Source organism: Pituophis catenifer, unplaced genomic scaffold, assembly GCF_029215685.1.
Source record: "Pituophis catenifer annectens isolate HBS135680 unplaced genomic scaffold, rPitCat1.0.hap2 SCAF_2, whole genome shotgun sequence".
Lineage (NCBI taxonomy): Eukaryota > Metazoa > Chordata > Lepidosauria > Squamata > Colubridae > Pituophis > Pituophis catenifer.
In genome coordinates this window covers 12,552,760-12,570,546 of record NW_027256882.1, presented here as the reverse complement: position 1 = coordinate 12,570,546, position 17,787 = coordinate 12,552,760, and the positions used below count along the sequence as shown (strand labels likewise).

At 40.0% G+C, this 17,787-nt stretch overlaps 1 protein-coding gene across 1 annotated transcript; it reads left to right on the top strand.

Moving 5' to 3' along the window:
- The first annotated feature begins 7,095 nt into the window (after positions 1-7,095).
- Positions 7,096-16,229, top strand: LOC139309279 (vomeronasal type-2 receptor 26-like). Its single transcript, XM_070933333.1, has 5 exons — positions 7,096-7,377; positions 8,738-9,550; positions 10,896-11,123; positions 13,121-13,247; positions 15,334-16,229. The coding sequence occupies exons 1-5, from the start codon at positions 7,096-7,098 to the stop codon at positions 16,227-16,229; spliced, it is 2,346 nt and encodes a 781-aa protein (XP_070789434.1).
- Positions 16,230-17,787: the final 1,558 nt, after the last annotated feature.

The window sequence follows — 17,787 nt, the reverse complement described above, 5'->3', positions numbered from 1 at the left end:
GCTTCATTCCTTCCTTCAAAGCCCCCAGTTTCACAATAATTCCATGGATGGGGTATATTTGGATGAGAAAGGAGATCTGTCAGCTGACCTGGACATTGTGAACTGGGTCCTTTTTCCCAACAGATCTATCAAGAGAGAGAAATCTGGGAGTCTAAAGAAACAGGCATCCCAGGATTTAAAAATTTTCATTGAACAGAAGCATATCACACAAGTGGAAAAGCTGAACAAGGTGAGAGTAATAATTATTTTATTCCACTGAAGGTTACAAAAACAGGATTAAACTTTTGAGATGTGGTGGGATGGGGTTTTCTTCTCCATTCGCCATTGAGTTTCCACGTCGGCTGATCATGCTCTCAAAAGAGCAAACTTCTTCTTTATCAGCTACTCAGATGGCCATGAAAAATATTGTCTTCGGTTTTCATACAAACTCTTCATAGAATTCATGGAAAGGGTGGTAGATTGAGCCAGTCATACAAGTAATCTGGTATATGCAACCAAAGAAAAGAGCCTGACCAACATTTCCCTGATAAATTTCGTAACTAACTTTAAAATGAAAGCCTACATTTATAGTGTGTAGAAAACATTAGAAGGAAGAGAAATACAGAAGGAATATACACTTCAAATGGTTTGATAAACCTTACATTGTGTATTGGCTTCTCATTAGTCAAATCTAAATCTTCAACTGGAGATCACAAAAACTTCCCTCCTGTCCAGAAAGTTCATTTTCTGTGTATTTTTCCTCTCTCTCCTCAGCCTCTTCCTCCTTCCAGGTGTGTGGAAAGCTGTCGTCCTGGATTCATGAAGGTGGCTCAGGAGGGGAAGCCCATCTGCTGCTATGATTGTCGTCCTTGTGCAGAAGGAACCATCTCCACCATGGAAGGTGGGTGACACCAGAGAAAAGGGACAGACTTTTGGGAGGAAGATACATCCTGACATTTTTCTGAAAATATTGTTTTTGATAGGCAGTTTTAAGTTTGGGGTTTTTTAAAAAATAATTTGTTTTAATATTTATAACATAATTTATAAAATGTGCTGAAAATAATCACGGGTTTAAATTGGAAGCATGTTATTAAAAGATAGAATGGTAATGACATAACTTGCTCTTCACTTTTCTTTACTCGTCAATCTTTACCATTTTATTTGACATCTTTTGAGAAATTTGGATCCTTTCCCTTCTGTTCTCTTGTCTTCATTTTCCTTCTTTTCCCTTCCCTTCTTTCCCATCGCTTCCCTTGTCTTCCTTTCCTTTCCCATCACTTCCTTTCCTTTCTTTTCCTTTCCCACTGCTTCCTTTCCCTTTCCTACCCCTCCTCCTTTCCTTCCTTCCTTCCTTCCTTCCTTCCTTCCTTCCTTCCTTCCTTCCTTCCTTCCTTCGTTTGATGAGAAAAGAGGGAAATTTTCTTTTTAGGTAGGTGAAACTGAGAAGAATTTGTCAGAGTATATTCATCAACTGGAATAGGACATTTAATTTAATTTAATTTAATTTAATTTAATTTAATTTAATTTAATTTAATTTAATTTAATTTAATTTAATTTAATTTAATTTAATTTAATTTAATTTAATTTAATTTAATTTAATTTAATTAATTTAATTTATATGCCGCCCCTCTCCGAAGACTCAGGGCGGTTCACAATACATTTTAAAAAATCATTATAAAAAACATTTTAAAATTAAAAATATTAAAAACTCATTCATGCCATTCATGGCCAGATCTCGCCAGATCACAAGAGCGAGATCAACGGCCCCATGGTAACAAGGTCAGCCAATGTATAGGCATAGCAACTAAGTCAGACAATGAGGGCTGTTGGGAGCTGAGACAGACTGGAGCTAGGGCATGTCTACAGCTTCTGAGTCTGTGCAGAGAAACTGAAACTAGTCTGCTCTGCTGAAATGAAACTAACTGTTCCCTTCTGCCTTGTGTTTTGCTTGTAACTGCTATTACGTTGAAGAAGAATCTGTATTGGTATTGTACATTTATCTTCATGTATTATATGTATATAAGGAAGTTAATGAATCCTGCTGAATCAGTTTACCTGTGTGTGCTTTCTGAATTTGATTTCTACTGCAAACTCTGATAGAATTTCCACTTCCAGCTGGAGCCACAGGAAAAACTTTGAAATGAAGCTGACAGCCTCAAGAGAGATGCCAAAAACAACAGGATCCATTCGTGTTTCATTTCCTGGCATAGGTGGGAAGATAAAGACACAGGGAAATGGCAAACCTTTGAGGTTGATGTTAATCTTACTCTTTTCAGATGCTGTAAAATGCACCAAATGTCCAGCAGATCAGCATCCAAACATCAACCGAGATATCTGTATACCTAGGATTGAAACTTTCCTATCCTATCAAGAAAATTTGGGGATTGTTCTAGCTTCCCTTGCCATGTTCTTGTGTTTGATAACAGGCTTAATCTTTGGAATCTTCATTAAATTCAAAGAAACTCCCATAGTCAAAGCCAACAATCGGGATCTCTCCTACATCCTCCTCATTTCTCTCCTGCTTTCCTTCTTGACCTCCTTCCTATTCATTGGCCAACCAAGGAGAGCCACTTGTCTTCTCCGACAAGTGGCATTCAGCAACATCTTCTCGGTTGCCATTTCGACTATCTTGGCAAAAACAGTCATGGTGGTGTTAGCATTCTTGGCCACAAAACCAGGAAATAAAGTACAAAAATGGCTGGGGAAAAGCCTCGCCAATTCTATCATCCTTTCATTTTCTCTTGTTCAACTTGTCCTCTGCAGCATCTGGTTGGGCACTTCTCCCCCATTCCCTGAGTTGGACACGGATTCACTATCTGAAGAGATGATTGTGCAATGTAATGAAGGATCTATTGCCATGTTCTACCTTACCCTTGCCTACATGGGCTTCCTATCTGCCATTTGCTTCACGGTCGCTTTCCTGGCCAGGAATCTCCCTGGGGCCTTCAATGAAGCCAAGCTGATCACCTTCAGCATGCTGGTCTTCTGCAGTGTCTGGATATCCTTCGTTCCCACCTACCTGAGCACCAAGGGGAAGTATATGGTGGCCGTGCAGGTCTTCTCCATCTTGGCTTCAAGTACTGGCTTGCTATGCTGCATCTTCTTTCCCAAGTGCTACATTATTTTTTTAAGACCAAACCTGAATACAAAAGAACATTTGTTATCAAAATAAAATAGAAATTTTGGTATGTCTTTCTTCATAATGCCAGTTAATTGCTTCAAAAATATTATTTGCTATTTTATTGTTCCAAAAAAAGCAGACATATGCTACATGCTTCTTTGAGCTCACCACATGAGGCCACACGGTCATGCCCCCCCACACCATGGTGCAGGAGGCTGACTAGGTCATGCCTACCATGGCCACGCCCACCCAGCAACTGGGCAGAGAACCCCTTGCTAAAATTTTTGAAGCCCACCCTGCTCTGGATCCTGTCTTCCTGCCTTAATGGGTTAATCTTGTCACAGGACCTTTGCCTTTCCTATCCTGGGGGTTAATCTTGTCACGGGGCAGGAAAAGGGGAGTTTTGGTTTACTTTGGAGAGTTTATTTTTACTCTGATTCCCCGTATCTTAATGGCTCTACTTAAGTGTTGTTGGTTTTTTTTTTGTAACAGCTGAGTTTTCCTTTTAGCTGGTGCTTCTTGGTTTTCTTAAAGGGGGAAGGGCTGGCTTGGGTCTCTTGGCACTGTTTTCTGAGGTTTCTGTTGCTGTGAGGTTTCTGGCACTGTCCTTTTGGGGTGTACGTCCCACAGAGGTAAAAAAGGAAAGTCTTGGGCATCACCAGTCCAAGGCTTAGCTTTACTAAATTTGAAGCCTATAAAAAAAAGCTTGGTGCTCATTAAAATGATTCAGCTGTTTGTTGTTTCCCTATTTATCTTCTCTTCTAATGTTCCCTGTACTACAACTGAGAACTAGCAATAGCACTTAGACTTATATACCATTTCATAGTCTTTACAGCCTTCTCTAAGTGGTTTACAGAGTCACTATATTGCCCCCAATAATCTGTGTCATCATTTGACCAAGCCTGGAAGAATGGAAAGCTGAGTCAACCTTGAGCCAGTCAGGATCGAACTCCAGGCTGTAGGCAGAGTTAGCATGCAATACTGCATTCTAACCACTGCACCACCACAGCTCCTGAGTTCTGATAATTTAGTTTAATTTCCAATGTACACACCGAAGAGAACGTTGAATGGATTTTTGCTTTACTTCAGCAAAATGAATCATATTGCTCCATGACTTCAATTTAGCTTTCTTGCAGAAAGCTGATAAACAGTTCACTGGAATAGTTAAGTGTGTAATTTTTCATAAACACCTGAACATATAACCAAAGATGATAGCCAAAGAAGAGAACTGAGATAACATCCCAAGTCTGTCCCTGCCCCAACAATGCAATCCTCTCGGTAAGAGTTTCAGAGAGTAGAATGAAATATTTTCCCCACCTTGTTCAGACTGACACAGTGTCAGTCCAAGTCCAAAGGAGCCCTGGTAGCGCAGCAGACTAAAGCACTGTTATTAACATCAGCTGCCTGCAATTACTGCAAGTTCAAATCTCAGCAGGCTCAAGGTTGACTCAGCCTTCCATCCTTTCTAAGGTAGGTGAAATGAGGACCCAGATTGTGGGGGAAATAAGCTGACTTTGTATAAATATACAAAAGTATGAAGGCTATTGCTTAACGCATTGTAAGCCGCCCTGAGTCTCCGGAAAAGGGCGGCATATAAATTGAATCAATCAATCAATCAATCAATAAAGTGCCTCTAAAAACTTACATCAGCTGGGTGAACGCTAACAGTAGGAAAGGTTCAGGTCCCAGAACTCAATTCATGAGAAAGCTCAGGAAAGGGGACACATCTTATAACCTTTATTAAGTCCATAATAAGATGCCACTTTTCTTGGCCATGCTAAAAATCTTTCTGAATTCTGGATTTTTGATGAGTGTTTTAGAATAGATTTCAGCCAAATGCTCTAGTTTCCCTCAAAAGCCCATGTAGACATATCTTCGGAATCTTCATTAAATTCCAAGAAACTCCTATAGTCAAAGAAAACAATTGGGATCTCTCCTACAGCCTCCTAATTGCCCTTCTGCTTTCCTTCTTGACCTCATTCTTATTTATTGGCCAGCCAAAGAAAGCTGTCTCCAATAAACAGCATTCAGCAACTTCTTCTCTATTGCCATTTCCACCATCCTGGCTAAACCAGTGATAGTGATGTTAGCATTCTTAGCCACAAAACCAGGGAATAAAATACAGAGTTGGCTAGGGAAAGGACCTGGAGACTCATATGAAGCATAGCTGCAGGAATTATATGACTAATCTAGAAAAAAGGGCTTAGTATATATGCAGTTTTACATTATTTGAGGGGCTGCCACAAAGAAGGAGTCAACTTATTTTCCAAAGCACCAGAAGGCAAGGCAAGAAACATTGGAAGGAAACTAATCAAGGAGAGAAGCCACCTGGAATTAAGGAGAAACTTCCTAACAGTGAAAACAATTAATCGGTGGAACAGTCTACCTTCAAAAGTTGTGGGTGCTTCATCCCTGGAGGTCTTTAAGAAGTGACTGGTCTGGTATAGGGTCTCCTGCTTGACCAGGGGGTTGGACTAGAAAACCTCCAAGGTCCCTTCCAATTCTTTTCTGATTTTGATTCTGCATTTCCTATTGTGTGCTTGCTTATCTCTTGTAATCTCTTCCTCTCCAATGTGCATAAACACCAACAGTGATTTCCCATTGCTAATTATCCCTGAACAGAATTGAAGATTCCAAAGGGTGGGAGAGTGGGGGGGAAAGCTATAGGATTCCCCCCCTTTTTCCCAGCTTCCTTGTGACTCAAGTTCTGAAACATGTACCTTCCCCACTGTTGGGATTTACCCAGCTGATTGGGGTCCTGTCCTCCAGATGTTAATATTGTTAAGTATTTAGGGGCAATTTCCTAATAAACCTTTTAAAAAACTGATTAAAAGTTGTGGCATTTCTCTTGGTATTCGCCTTCTTTGGAACCCATCCTGCAAATTCTAAATTGAGTGCTGACACACAGGATAATGGAAACAATTGGCGCTGTGAGCAGGATTCTAGCAAAAAGGTAGTGATTTATTTAATGTTTTTCCCTCTGTTCTCTGGGGACTTTTTCAACTCTCGACATAAACAACAAACTAAGGAACAATGCAAAGCGATTGCATGGAGAGAAAGGTCAGAAACATAAATCCTTCCCAGATGCCCCTGAGACCCTGGGAGGAGTTGTACTGGTGGGGAGGGGTTGCATCAGTGATCTTACCCTCACCCAAGGCTTGACTGAGTTTCATCTCTCTTAGCCAAGTGAACAAAACCTTGGTCTTGGGAAAGGTAGATGCCTTCTATTATCGTTGGCTGATCGTTTTGATCAGAGTTTCTGCAGAACAAAAGCAGGCAGACCTCCAGGTCCAGCAAGGATGGTGCTCCTACTTCTCTTCCTGATGCAGCTGCCCTTAGCAGCCTATGAGATGATGAAAGTCAAATGCCTCTTGACTTTGGAGAGGGATAGAGCAGATCCATGGAATCATTACAGGCCAGGAGACCATTTCGTTGGGGGACTCATTTCTGCAACCTATGCTCCATTTTTAGTCTATAACTTCAGGAGAGCTCCCAAGACTGATTTTGCCTTGTAAGTCACTCTGGCTGCGAGAGAAATAATAGCACCGCAATTCCGTAAGGGTTCCTCAAGGGTTTGTGCTCTTTTCTTGGGGCTTTATACACATTTCTGTCCTAGTTGGACTTCAAAGAGTTCAGGAATAAGCAACTGACAAAATAGAGACAGGGGTTTCACACGTCTGGAGAGAATGGCAGGGTTCTGCTGGGTGATTCTACTGAACTCCAGCCTTGGAAATATCTAAGCATCCTCTCCCTGGAAGGTAGCTGATGATGTGACCATCATTTTATACTTTTGATCTGGCCTTGAGAATGAGATTGGTTCGGTGACTGCATTTTCCCTTCTATACTGCCTTGGTCTCCATGGAGGTGGATCAAAGCCACCTCAGAATAACATTCTTATGTCTGGTTGTGTCCATGCTCTTCTCTAAATCTTCTAAAATTATCTACAAATCTCCTCCAAATCAAATAACAATGTGATATATTTCAGGAAAGGTTCCATGATGTACTGGAAGCTCCTGTCTTTCCAGATTGCCATCCAAGAGGTCAACCACAATCGCCTCCTCTTACCTAACATCACCCTGGGCTATACCATCCATGACAATTATTTCGATCCAAGAATGACTTCAGCTGTTCTGCTGGAGCTCCTTTCAGCTGGGGAAGCCAACATCCCAAATTACAGCTGTAGAAAGTCAACAAGTACATTGGTGGTTCTCGAAGGGACCAACTCTGAATACTCAACTCAGATTTCAACCATGTTGGGCACCTACAAAATTCCACAAGTATGTTTCTTTGCAATTAGTTGCTGATTGAATTCTATTCAAAGGTTACAGGTGTGTGTTCTTGTTGTTTTGTTTTTGCATAGATTTTCAAAAAAAGATTTTTTTTCCCCCTGTGGAAATAATAGGGAATAGTGGGATAATGGAAGAATCAAGAGTGACACAGTGGTCCAGGCTAATGAAGCAATCCCAATATGTAGCAGGGACTCAATCCAGATTAGGGGCTAAAATGGGCTATAGGAAAGCCCTTTCCCTGATGGGACCAGTCAGGGGAGCTGAGCAGTCTGCAACAATCCCACCAATGGATCTTCTTGGCAGTAAGAATCAAAGAGTCACAGAGTTGGAAGGTTGGAAAGATTTGAGAGGATTATGTAGTCCATTGCAGGAATCTAGTACCCCATATACAATCACCTAGGCTATCTTGAAATATCTCTAGCAAAGGATCTCTACCTTCTGAGGTGGCTTTTTCCACAGTTGGACAGCTCCTACACTAGGACATCCAGCTAAAATCTTCTCCACTGTAAGCTTCTTGTTTTGTCTTCCCCCATTGAATCCAAACAATTCTGTCCTGTCTTTCACACACAGTCCTTCATACAATGGTGCCTATAGTCTTCTTCATCCAGGGTAAACATACCTTATACCTCCAACCATTTCCAGCTTCTTAACATCTTGATTTGCTCTCCTCTAGTTTGTCAATGTCCTTCCAAAAAATTAGTGTCTGATATTTAGCTGTCATTTGAAACAGAATGAAAGGGAACTATACTTTCTGTTGACCTTGCCTGCCTGTTGATTGATTGATTGATTTTTATTTATTTATTATTTGTCAAACATGTATAAGATAACAGATATAAGTATAAACATGATTATGAATACGGGAAATGAATACGAATAAATGGGGACATTAGGACAGGGACGGTAGGCACACTTGTCGGTGCGCTTATGCACGCCCCTTACAGACCTCTTAGGAATGGGGTGAGGTCAACAGTAGACAATTTAAGGTTAAAGTTATGGGAGTTTGGGAATGAAACCACAGAGTCAGGTAGTGCATTCCAGGCATTGACCACTCTGTTGCTCACATGCCCATTGATGCCACCCAGGACCACAATGGAATTTTCTCAATGCACTAGAATCACACTTTTGGCTCATGTTCCCCTTGGGATCCAAGATTTCTTTTCATATACTTTCTTGCCCAGTAAGTAATGGGAAGGGGGAGAAAGAACAACCTATATTCATGTCTTTAATTTTTTTCTACTCAAACATAGAACATCATGCAATCATTCTAATTGTTACACTATTTTTGGGGTCACACATAGTTTGACAGTCAATTCACACAAAATAAAATGAGTCTCTTTATTTTTTTCAGGTCAGCTATGCTTTTGCTTCGCCATCACTCAGTGATAAGACCTATTTTCCTTTTTTCTATGAGTCAGTCCCCAAAGAAGGGGTCCAGTACCCGGGAATTGTTGCATTGCTTCAGTATTTCAAATGGACATTGATCGGTCTTGTTGTTGCTGACACCAACGATGGAGAGAAGTTCATCAGAACTTTTAAGCCAGTGCTCACCCAGAATAATATCTGTGTTGTTTTCTCCAAAATAATCTCACTAGATACCCAAAAAATGATGCTTAATTCCATACATTTCCTTCAGTGGAGCCAGATCAATGTATACCTTTATTATGCTGAAGCTCTATCCTTCATAGAAGGAATATACATTATACAACATATTCTTGGGTCCCTGACAAAGCCCAGTGTCGGGAAAGTCTGGGTCACAACTGTTTTGTGGGACCTCACTTTTGAGATGACATATTCTCCGCTAACTTTCAAATACACCCATAGCATTTTTTCCTTTCTCATCCAGACTGAGAAAAGAACAAAATACGATGATTTCGAATTTTTTTATGGTTTAATGAAGAAATTTGCAAATGATGCTTTTCTATGTTCGTATGCAAAGCATCCTTTGGCTGTGAAAGGCTGGACCAGATGCCGAGAGAAAGAGGAAGTTGAAATTCTGCCCCAAGGAATGATTGAAAGAACCTTGGCTTTAGACACTTACAACATCTACAGTGCTGTGTGGAATGTTGCAACCTCCATAAATGCTGCATATTCATCCAGCTCCAAGAGAATGATGGTGTTGCATAAGAAGAGGTTAGATGCTGAAAAGCTGAGGCCATGGCAGGTATTTATTTTTCCCAAGCATAGACAACTCCACCTCTATTCCCCCAATCTTCCCATAATCTGAGCACATGCAGAGACCTCCACAGATTACTGTAGGGTTTTAGATGCATTCTAAATATCCTTTTTTTTTTTTTTAATGTTTGAGTTAGCACTCTTTGAAGCTGTCTTTTCCCTAGAATATCTGCCTGCCCAATTAGGTTCTCCAGGTTCTTTCTCCGCAAGCATACATAGTTCTCAAAAGTGGTGCAGCGGACTAAAGTGCTGTTAAGTAGCACTTAGCTGCCAGCTGCCTGCAATTATTGCGAGTTCAAATCTCACCAGGCTCAAGGTTGACTCAGCCTTCCATCCTTCCGAGGTAGGTAAAATGAGGACCCAGATTGTGGGGGCAATAAACTGACTTTGTATAAAAATAAAAATAAAAAGAACACCGCTTAGCGGGGGCCAAAAGCCCTACTAAGCAGGTATATACAAAAGTATGATGGCTATTGCTTAATGCATTGTAAGCCGCCCTGAGTCTCTGGAGAAAGGTGGCATATAAATTGAACCAATAAATAAATAAATAAATAAATAAATAAATAAACCCCCCTCCCTCTTTGGAACAGCATCTCACCAAAGGTTGACCCTGCCTTTATGTTACAAGGATGCAGGAAAGCAAGTCAATACTGAGAGAGGTTCTTTCCTTGAATGAGTTTATTTAAGTTTTATGGTTCCTCAACATAATACCAATTTACTGTTACTGTATTCAATTTGTGGATGTAATATCTGTTTTTACCTGGTCATATTTGATTTAATCCTATTTGTACAGGGTAGAATTATAAGACACTTGGTCAATGACTGAATCCACTTTTAAGGCTAGCAAAATAAAAGTTAGATAAAGGATAGAGATGATAAAGATGGATGGATGGATGGAGAGAGAGAGAGAGAGAGAGAGAGAGAGAGAGAGAGATGAGATGAGAGAGAGATGATATATATATATAGAGAGAAGATAGAAAGATACTTGATAGGTAAGAGATAGATGAAAAAGAGAGAGAAACATAAAATAGATATGAGAGAGAGAGGGAGGGAGGGAGGGAGGGAAGGAGGGAGGGAGAGGGAGAGGGAGAGAGATTGGGGTGGAGGGAGGGAGAAAAATTCTAAAAGCACAATGATTTAGTTTGTCTCCAAAGATGTTATGGCTAAGCTTTTTTTCTCTTCTTCGTCACTGCCCTTCTATGAAGCAGGGAAGTGCTGGATCTCTTCGCTTCTAACCCAGAAGTTGTCTCCTGCAAGTTCATTAGTCTGAGAATGAACAATTTTGAACCATGTCGAAATAACTTTTTCTTTTTCTGTTTTCTTTCCCATTCGAGCTTCACCCTTTTCTCCAAGCAACCCAGTTTTACAACTCTTCCACCAACCACGTGTATGTGGATCAGAATGGAGAGCTGGCAGCTGATTTTGACCTTGTCGACTGGCTGAAATTTCCTAATCGTTCAGTTGTCAGTATAAAATTTGGGAGTCTCTCCAGACAGGAGTCCCTGGAGCCCAAACTCAGAATCAACCAACAGGCCATTGCGTGGCCCAAATGGCTCAATGAGGTAAAGCAGATCACTGATTACGTTTCCTAAATTCTCTCTTAATTCTCAGACAGCTCTTTCCTTCCTCCAAAATCCATATTTACATGAGGCATGCTGCCTCCAGTTATAGGTTTGAAGTCACTTGAATTATTCTTATTGTTTAGATGAATCTTTGTGCCCAAAGGATATGCTATCCTTCAGTTGAGATTATTTGTCAGGAACTGGTTCTTTGAACTTTAGGTAACCTCATCCTTCTATCCCCCATTATTTGTTCTCTTGAGTCCCCAGCTGTGCTCAACTATTTTCTCCATATTCAAAAGCTGAGTTACTCTCCGATATTCCACCTGGGCTTCAAAATACATTTTATTCTTATCTGGAATTTGTTATGGTACTTCACGTGAAGTATTAGTACCGCTTTATAAAGCCTTAGTATGGCCACACTTGGAATACTGCATCCAGCTTTAGTCACCACGTTACAAAAATGATATGGAGACTTTGGAAAACAAAGAAGAGCAACTAAGATGATTTTTTTTTTAATTTGATTTATATGCCGCCCTTCTCCGAAGACTCAGGGCGGCTTACAATGTGCTCAGCAATAGCCTTCATCCTTTTGTATATTTTTATACAAAGTCAGCTTATTGCCCCCACAAACTGGGTCCTCATTTCACCTACCTTAGAAAGGATGGAAGGCTGAGTCAACCTTGAGCCTTGGTGAGATTCGAACCCTGCAATAATTGCAGGCAGCTGGTCTTAATAACCAGCTTTAATAACAGGGTGCCTTAAACCTCTGTACTACCAAGGCTCTTTTGATTAAAGGCCTGGAGACTAAAATATATGAAGAACGGTTAGATGATTTTGGTTTGGCTAGTCTAGAGAAAAGAAGGACTAAGAGGGACATGATAGCAGTATTCCAGTATTTGAGGGGATGCCACGAAGAGGAGGGGGTCAATTTATTTTCCAAAGCACCAGAGGGCAGGACAAGAAACAATGGATGGAAATTAATCAAGGAGAGAAGCAACCTGGAATTGAGAAGAAACTTCCTAACAGTGAGGACAATTAATCAGTGGAACAGAAGTTGCCTTCAGAAGTTGTAGGGACTTCATCACTGGAGGATTTTAAGAAGAGACTGGACAGCCACTTGTCTGAAATGGTGTAGGGTCTCCTGCTTGAGAAGGGGGTTGGACTAGAAGATCTCCAAGATCCTTTCCAGCTCTATTATGATTGATTGATTGATTGATTGATTGATTGATTGATTGATTGACTTTGGGTTTTGCTAATTAGATTAGTTTGTTGCTTTAGCAATGGCTAATAATTTTGTAAAAGTAAATTTTGTAAAAATAAGTTTGTAAAAGTAAAAAGTTGAGGCTCTAAATTTTATTTTGTATTTTACTGCACAAAAAAGTTGGAAGTCAATATAACTTTTATAGCAATAGCACTTAGACTTATATACCGCTTTACAGTGCTTTACAGCCCTCTCTAAGCTGTTTACAGAGTCAGCCTATTGCCCCCAACAATCTGGGTCCTCATTTTACCCACCTCGGAAGGATGGAAGACTGAGTCAACCTTGAGCCTGGTGAGAATCGAACTGCCAAATTGCAGGCAGCCGGCAGTCAGCAGAAGTAGCCTGCAGTACTGCATTCTAAACACTGCGCCACCGTGGCTCTTTTATTCTTATTATAAATATATTTATAATTGAATTCTACTGTTCTGTACTTTTATTAATAGATTTGTTATTTCATGCAAACCTATTCTTAATATTTAAATAGATCAAGAAAGCTCATCCCTTGTTTACCATTATGGTTTCATTCTGTTTTTCGTTTCCTTTGCCTTGATGCTTTTTCTTCTGTAAATAGGCAAACTGCAAGCAGCCAAATCAGTTCGATGAGCTCTAAGTTTTGATAGGAAAAATCTAGCAAAGCTAAGCCTTGAACTGGAGATCCCCAAACTTTTGCTGTTACCTATTTTAGGAAGTACAATAAATCATGTTTTGGATGTTGTTGCTTTCCTTCTCTGCCCAGCCCTTGCCTCCTTCCAGATGTGTGGAAAGCTGTCCTCCTGGATTTATGAAAGTGGCTCAGGAAGGGAGGCCCATCTGCTGCTATGACTGTCTTCCTTGTGCAGAAGGAACCATCTCCACCAAGGAAGGTAGATGAGTCCAAAAAAATGTTTTTTTCTAAAGCTGGATCTTTACTTCTTTTGTTTGGCTGAATATCCACAATCAAATTCACTAGGATTATCTGGGGTGTAATAGAGCCTGAGATTAAATATATGTGTGTAAATATATGTGTCCCAGGATGATGTTGCAGGATCCAATCTGACTCGGTCACTATCGGTTTATTCTTCCAAGCTGTTCTATGTGTTGTACCTGATCAGCCAGTGGCAAATCAGCACGCCTATTGACTGACAAATGTCAATCAACAAAATATAATGTAAATTTCAATCCTTTCAATGACTTATTTTCCCATTGGTCATTTGTATATTACAGTAAAAATGTATATTATCATACATTCTTTCACTTGTTCTTTTGTCTCATATTTCACCAAAAGTTTATACATTTATCAATTCCATGTTTATCATTAGTACATACCGGTAATTCTATTTCAAATTTATGCTTTGTTCAAAATCATAAAATCTTTCAGATACTTTAAACTTTTTGTTAACTGTACATAAGTAAACCATTGATATGGACATCCTTCTATCGTGAATCTCCTCTTGATTTCCTTTTCCAATCCCCTTGAAAAAACTCTAGTACATGTAGATTGATTAACCATTATTACTTAATCATTCCTCATCTATAAAGTGCTTCCTATGCATGTATCCTATGAGCTTATGTTTATTCCATACTCAAATATATTACCTTCTTTTCAATCTCAAAATCTATTTTATTTTTCAATTCTGTTTGGTCTTAGAACTTCAAAATCTTTGTCTTTTGTTTATTATTCTAAACCTGCTAATGATCCAAATTGCTTCTTTTATATAGGTCCACAAAAGCTCTTTTTAAAAAATCAAAAAATGCCAATTGTTTTGTATAAATATACTATTGGCTGGAGCAGTGGTGGGATTCAAAGAATTTAACAACCGGTTCTCTGCCCTAATGATTTCTTCCAACAACCAGTTCACCAAACTGCTCAGAAAGTTAACAACCGGTTCTCCCGAAGTGGTGTGAACTGGCTGAATCCCACCACTGGGCTGGAGGTTCCTTTGTTCTCTTTTTTAAAAAAATTATAATTTTAGTGTTTTTTTATATTCTCCCATTGTTGTTTTTCTTCATTTTATTAATGTGCATGGTGTCAAGTTTCCGAAAGATGCCCTAATTAATTCATGAGCCATGATCCAAACTTCAAAGGAAATATAATCATTTATTAGGAGCACCATTCCGGCAATACTGGGATGCAGTTAAGACTAATCCTACGTAGATTTACGTTCCCCTATGACCCTGTCTCTCCCCTCCTCCCTGGCCATGTCATAAATCACATTCTCCAATTAACGACTTTGGCTGGCTGTGAAACCTAACACCCTCCTTCTGATTGCGGTCAGAAGAATGTATGGAATTCACTTCAGTTCTCCCTCCCTCCTGCTCATGGCAACTTGAAGCTTTGCAAGTTGACACATGGTTTATTTTAATTATTTTTAGATAAATACATTTCAATAAAAATTTAGGTACAATGAAATCTATTCCCTTGGTCCTAACTTGATATGATAATTATGATTATGGTGAAAAGAATATACAGAAGTTATGCAAAACTGTCAGATAAAAAAGGAGAAATGGGCAATGAAAACATAGAATGATATTTTTTTAAAAAAGGATTTTTCAATGAAGTGAAATATCTCTCAAAAAAGTCAAATTAATACAGATTTAGGATGAATCAAATTGATGAGGGAAAAGTGAGGAGAGAAACCAAAAGGAAGATATTTTTCCAACTTACAGGATCAATAAATGTTTTGTAATTAGTTTGACTGTATCTGAAGAGATATGACACCTGTTGTAGGCAACCATTGATGGAGCATGTCTTCTTCCAATGAATGTCTTCCTTCTATGTCACTTTTGAAAGGAAATTTCTCCATTCATCACCAAATATTTACATAAATAGATTCCTTCATAGTTTCCTTTTCTCTTTTTGTGTATCTATATACTTTCACAAAATTCAAAACTACAATGAGGTATTGTGAAGCAAGCAGTATGAATAAATTAAACCAATGTTCCTCTTCTTCTTCTTCATCATCTCTGCAGATGCAGAACAATGCACTAGATGTCCTGAAGATCAGCATCCCAATAAATATCGAGATCAATGTATCCCTAAAAAGATCAATTTCCTGTCTTACAAAGATGATTTAGGAATCATCCTGGCTTCCATTGCCATGTTTTTGGCCATAACCACAGGCCTTATGTTAGGAATCTTCATTAAATTTCTAGAAACTCCCATTGTCAAAGCCAACAATCGGGATCTCTCCTTCACCCTTCTGGTCTCTCTCCTCTTTTCCTTCTTGATTTCCTTCCTCTTCATTGGCCAACCAACCAAAGCCACTTGCCTTCTCCAACAAACAGCTTTCAGCATCATCTTCTCAGTTGCCGTGTCTTCTCTCTTGGCCAAAACGGTCACAGTGGTATTGGCCTTCCTGGCCACAAAGCCAGGAAACAGAGTGAGGAGATGGCTGGGAAAGAGTTTGGCCAATTCAATCATCCTTTGTTCTTCCACTGTTCAAGTTATAATTTGTTCCACCTGGTTGGGAGTCTCTCCCCCATTTCCTAGTTCTGATAAGCAATCTCAACCTGGAGAAATAGTTCTGCAATGCAATGCAGGCTGTGTTGCCATGTTTTATGTTGCCCTCGGGTACATGGGCTTCCTGGCTGCTATCTGCTTTACAGTGGCTTTCCTGGCCCGGAACCTCCCTGGTGCGTTCAACGAAGCCAAGTTGATCACCTTCAGCATGCTGGTCTTCTGCACTGTTTGGGTGTCATTTGTGCCCACCTATCTGAGCACGAAGGGGAAGTACGTGGTGGCCGTGCAGATTTTCTCCATCTTGGCCTCCAGCGCTGGCCTGTTGGGCTGCATCTTCATCCCTAAGTGCTACATCATTCTGCTAAGACCACACCTGAATGCAAAAGAGCATCTGGTGATTAAATAAATGGAAAAAAATGAACTGTTCGGGGGCTATTTCTCAAGAATATGACTAGGTAAATTTGAGTAACAGTATTTGATAATCTAATGGTTATAAGAAAATGAACAAAAATCCCAAATTGTGATAGAAATATGCTACTTTTTTAGAATAGAATAGAATAGAATAGAATAGAATAGAATAGAATAGAATAGAATAGAATAGAATAGAATAGAATAGAATAGAATAGAATAGAATAGAATCTTTTTATTGGCCAAGTGTGATTGGACACACAAGGAATTTGTCTTGGTGCATATTTTAAATAAACACTATTTACCTCTTTGTCTTTCCTTTATTCTTAAGCATAGAGAATCTCTGCATATGAATGCTTGTAAAGGCTCTAGCTTTTAAACCATTGTGCCAGGCGTATCCATGTTCACTCATGTGCAAGAATTGTGAATAATTATTCTTTTCCTCAAAGAAATAACTTAAAACTGCACTTGCAGAACTGAAATGAAAGTGATAATGCAATTCATTCTGAGCAAAAGATTTCCTCACGACTTTTATAGGATTTTGGAGGAGGTATAACTAACAATCAATAAAAGCAACAATTGCTTGCTTGTTGCATCCTAATAGGGATCAATTGCTCATGTCAAAAATTAGAAAGATAAAATAACGTCACAATAAGCACAAATCAACAGCCAATCCACAACAGAATCTTCTCATGGGTTGTATGACACCTTGTGACAGGGGTGAAATCCACCAGGTTCTGACAGGTTCTGAAGAACCGGTAATGGAAATTTTGAGCAGTTCGGAGAACCAGCAAATGCCACCTCTGGCTGGCCGCAGAGTGGGATGAGAATGGGAATTTTGCAGTATCCTTCCCCTGGAATGGGGTGGGAATAGAGATTTCCCAGTATCCTTCTCCTGCCATGGCCACCAAGCCATGCCCACCAAGTCATGCCCACAGAACTGGTAGTAAAAAAAAAATTGGATTTCATCACTGCCTTGTGACCTCCCTGCATCACTTCTTCTGCCCCAACCCCCAGCCCGGTTACATAAGCAGGTCTTCTCAACCATCTGAAAGGCCACCAGAATTAAGGCTAATCTGATCTCAAATGATGCTCTCCAGGCCAGGCACAATCACTAAAAAGGTTGTAGAGGTGCACTGCCTGAAATCACCAAGATCTATGCCAGGAAAGGCCTCATAGACAATTATATGCACTGAGAGAGGGGCACCCAGTGCATCATCACCGAGTTAAAACCTACAGGTTTTATTTGTCATTTGGGGATTTTTCCTGTTGAGGGTTTAGATTTTGCTATGCTCCTGGTAGTGGCCAAAGGTTCCTCCACTGGGCTCCAGAAGGACTTCTGTGTGCTCACTGATCTGGACTACCTACCTGGGTTTCTTCTTCCCCTCCTCCTTCTTGGGATCAATTGGAATTGAGCAACCTTCCTACTTTCCTTTGTGCAACTCTATGTATGGGGCCAAAGCACCCTCCTGCCTCCTGTCCCACCATATCTACCTGCCCATTTTCCCGCATCCAACTTTTGGAATACGGTTCCCAGCCCAAGCTGGGTCTTTTCA

Coding starts and splice junctions, on each gene's coding strand:
- LOC139309279 (XM_070933333.1), top strand. CDS start 7,096: ATGATGTACTGGAAGCTCCTGTCTTTCCAGATTGCCATCCAAGAGGTC. Junction 11,124..13,120: donor GGCCCAAATGGCTCAATGAG/GTAAAGCAGATC, acceptor TTCTCTGCCCAG/CCCTTGCCTCCTTCCAGATG. Junction 13,248..15,333: donor AACCATCTCCACCAAGGAAG/GTAGATGAGTCC, acceptor TCATCTCTGCAG/ATGCAGAACAATGCACTAGA.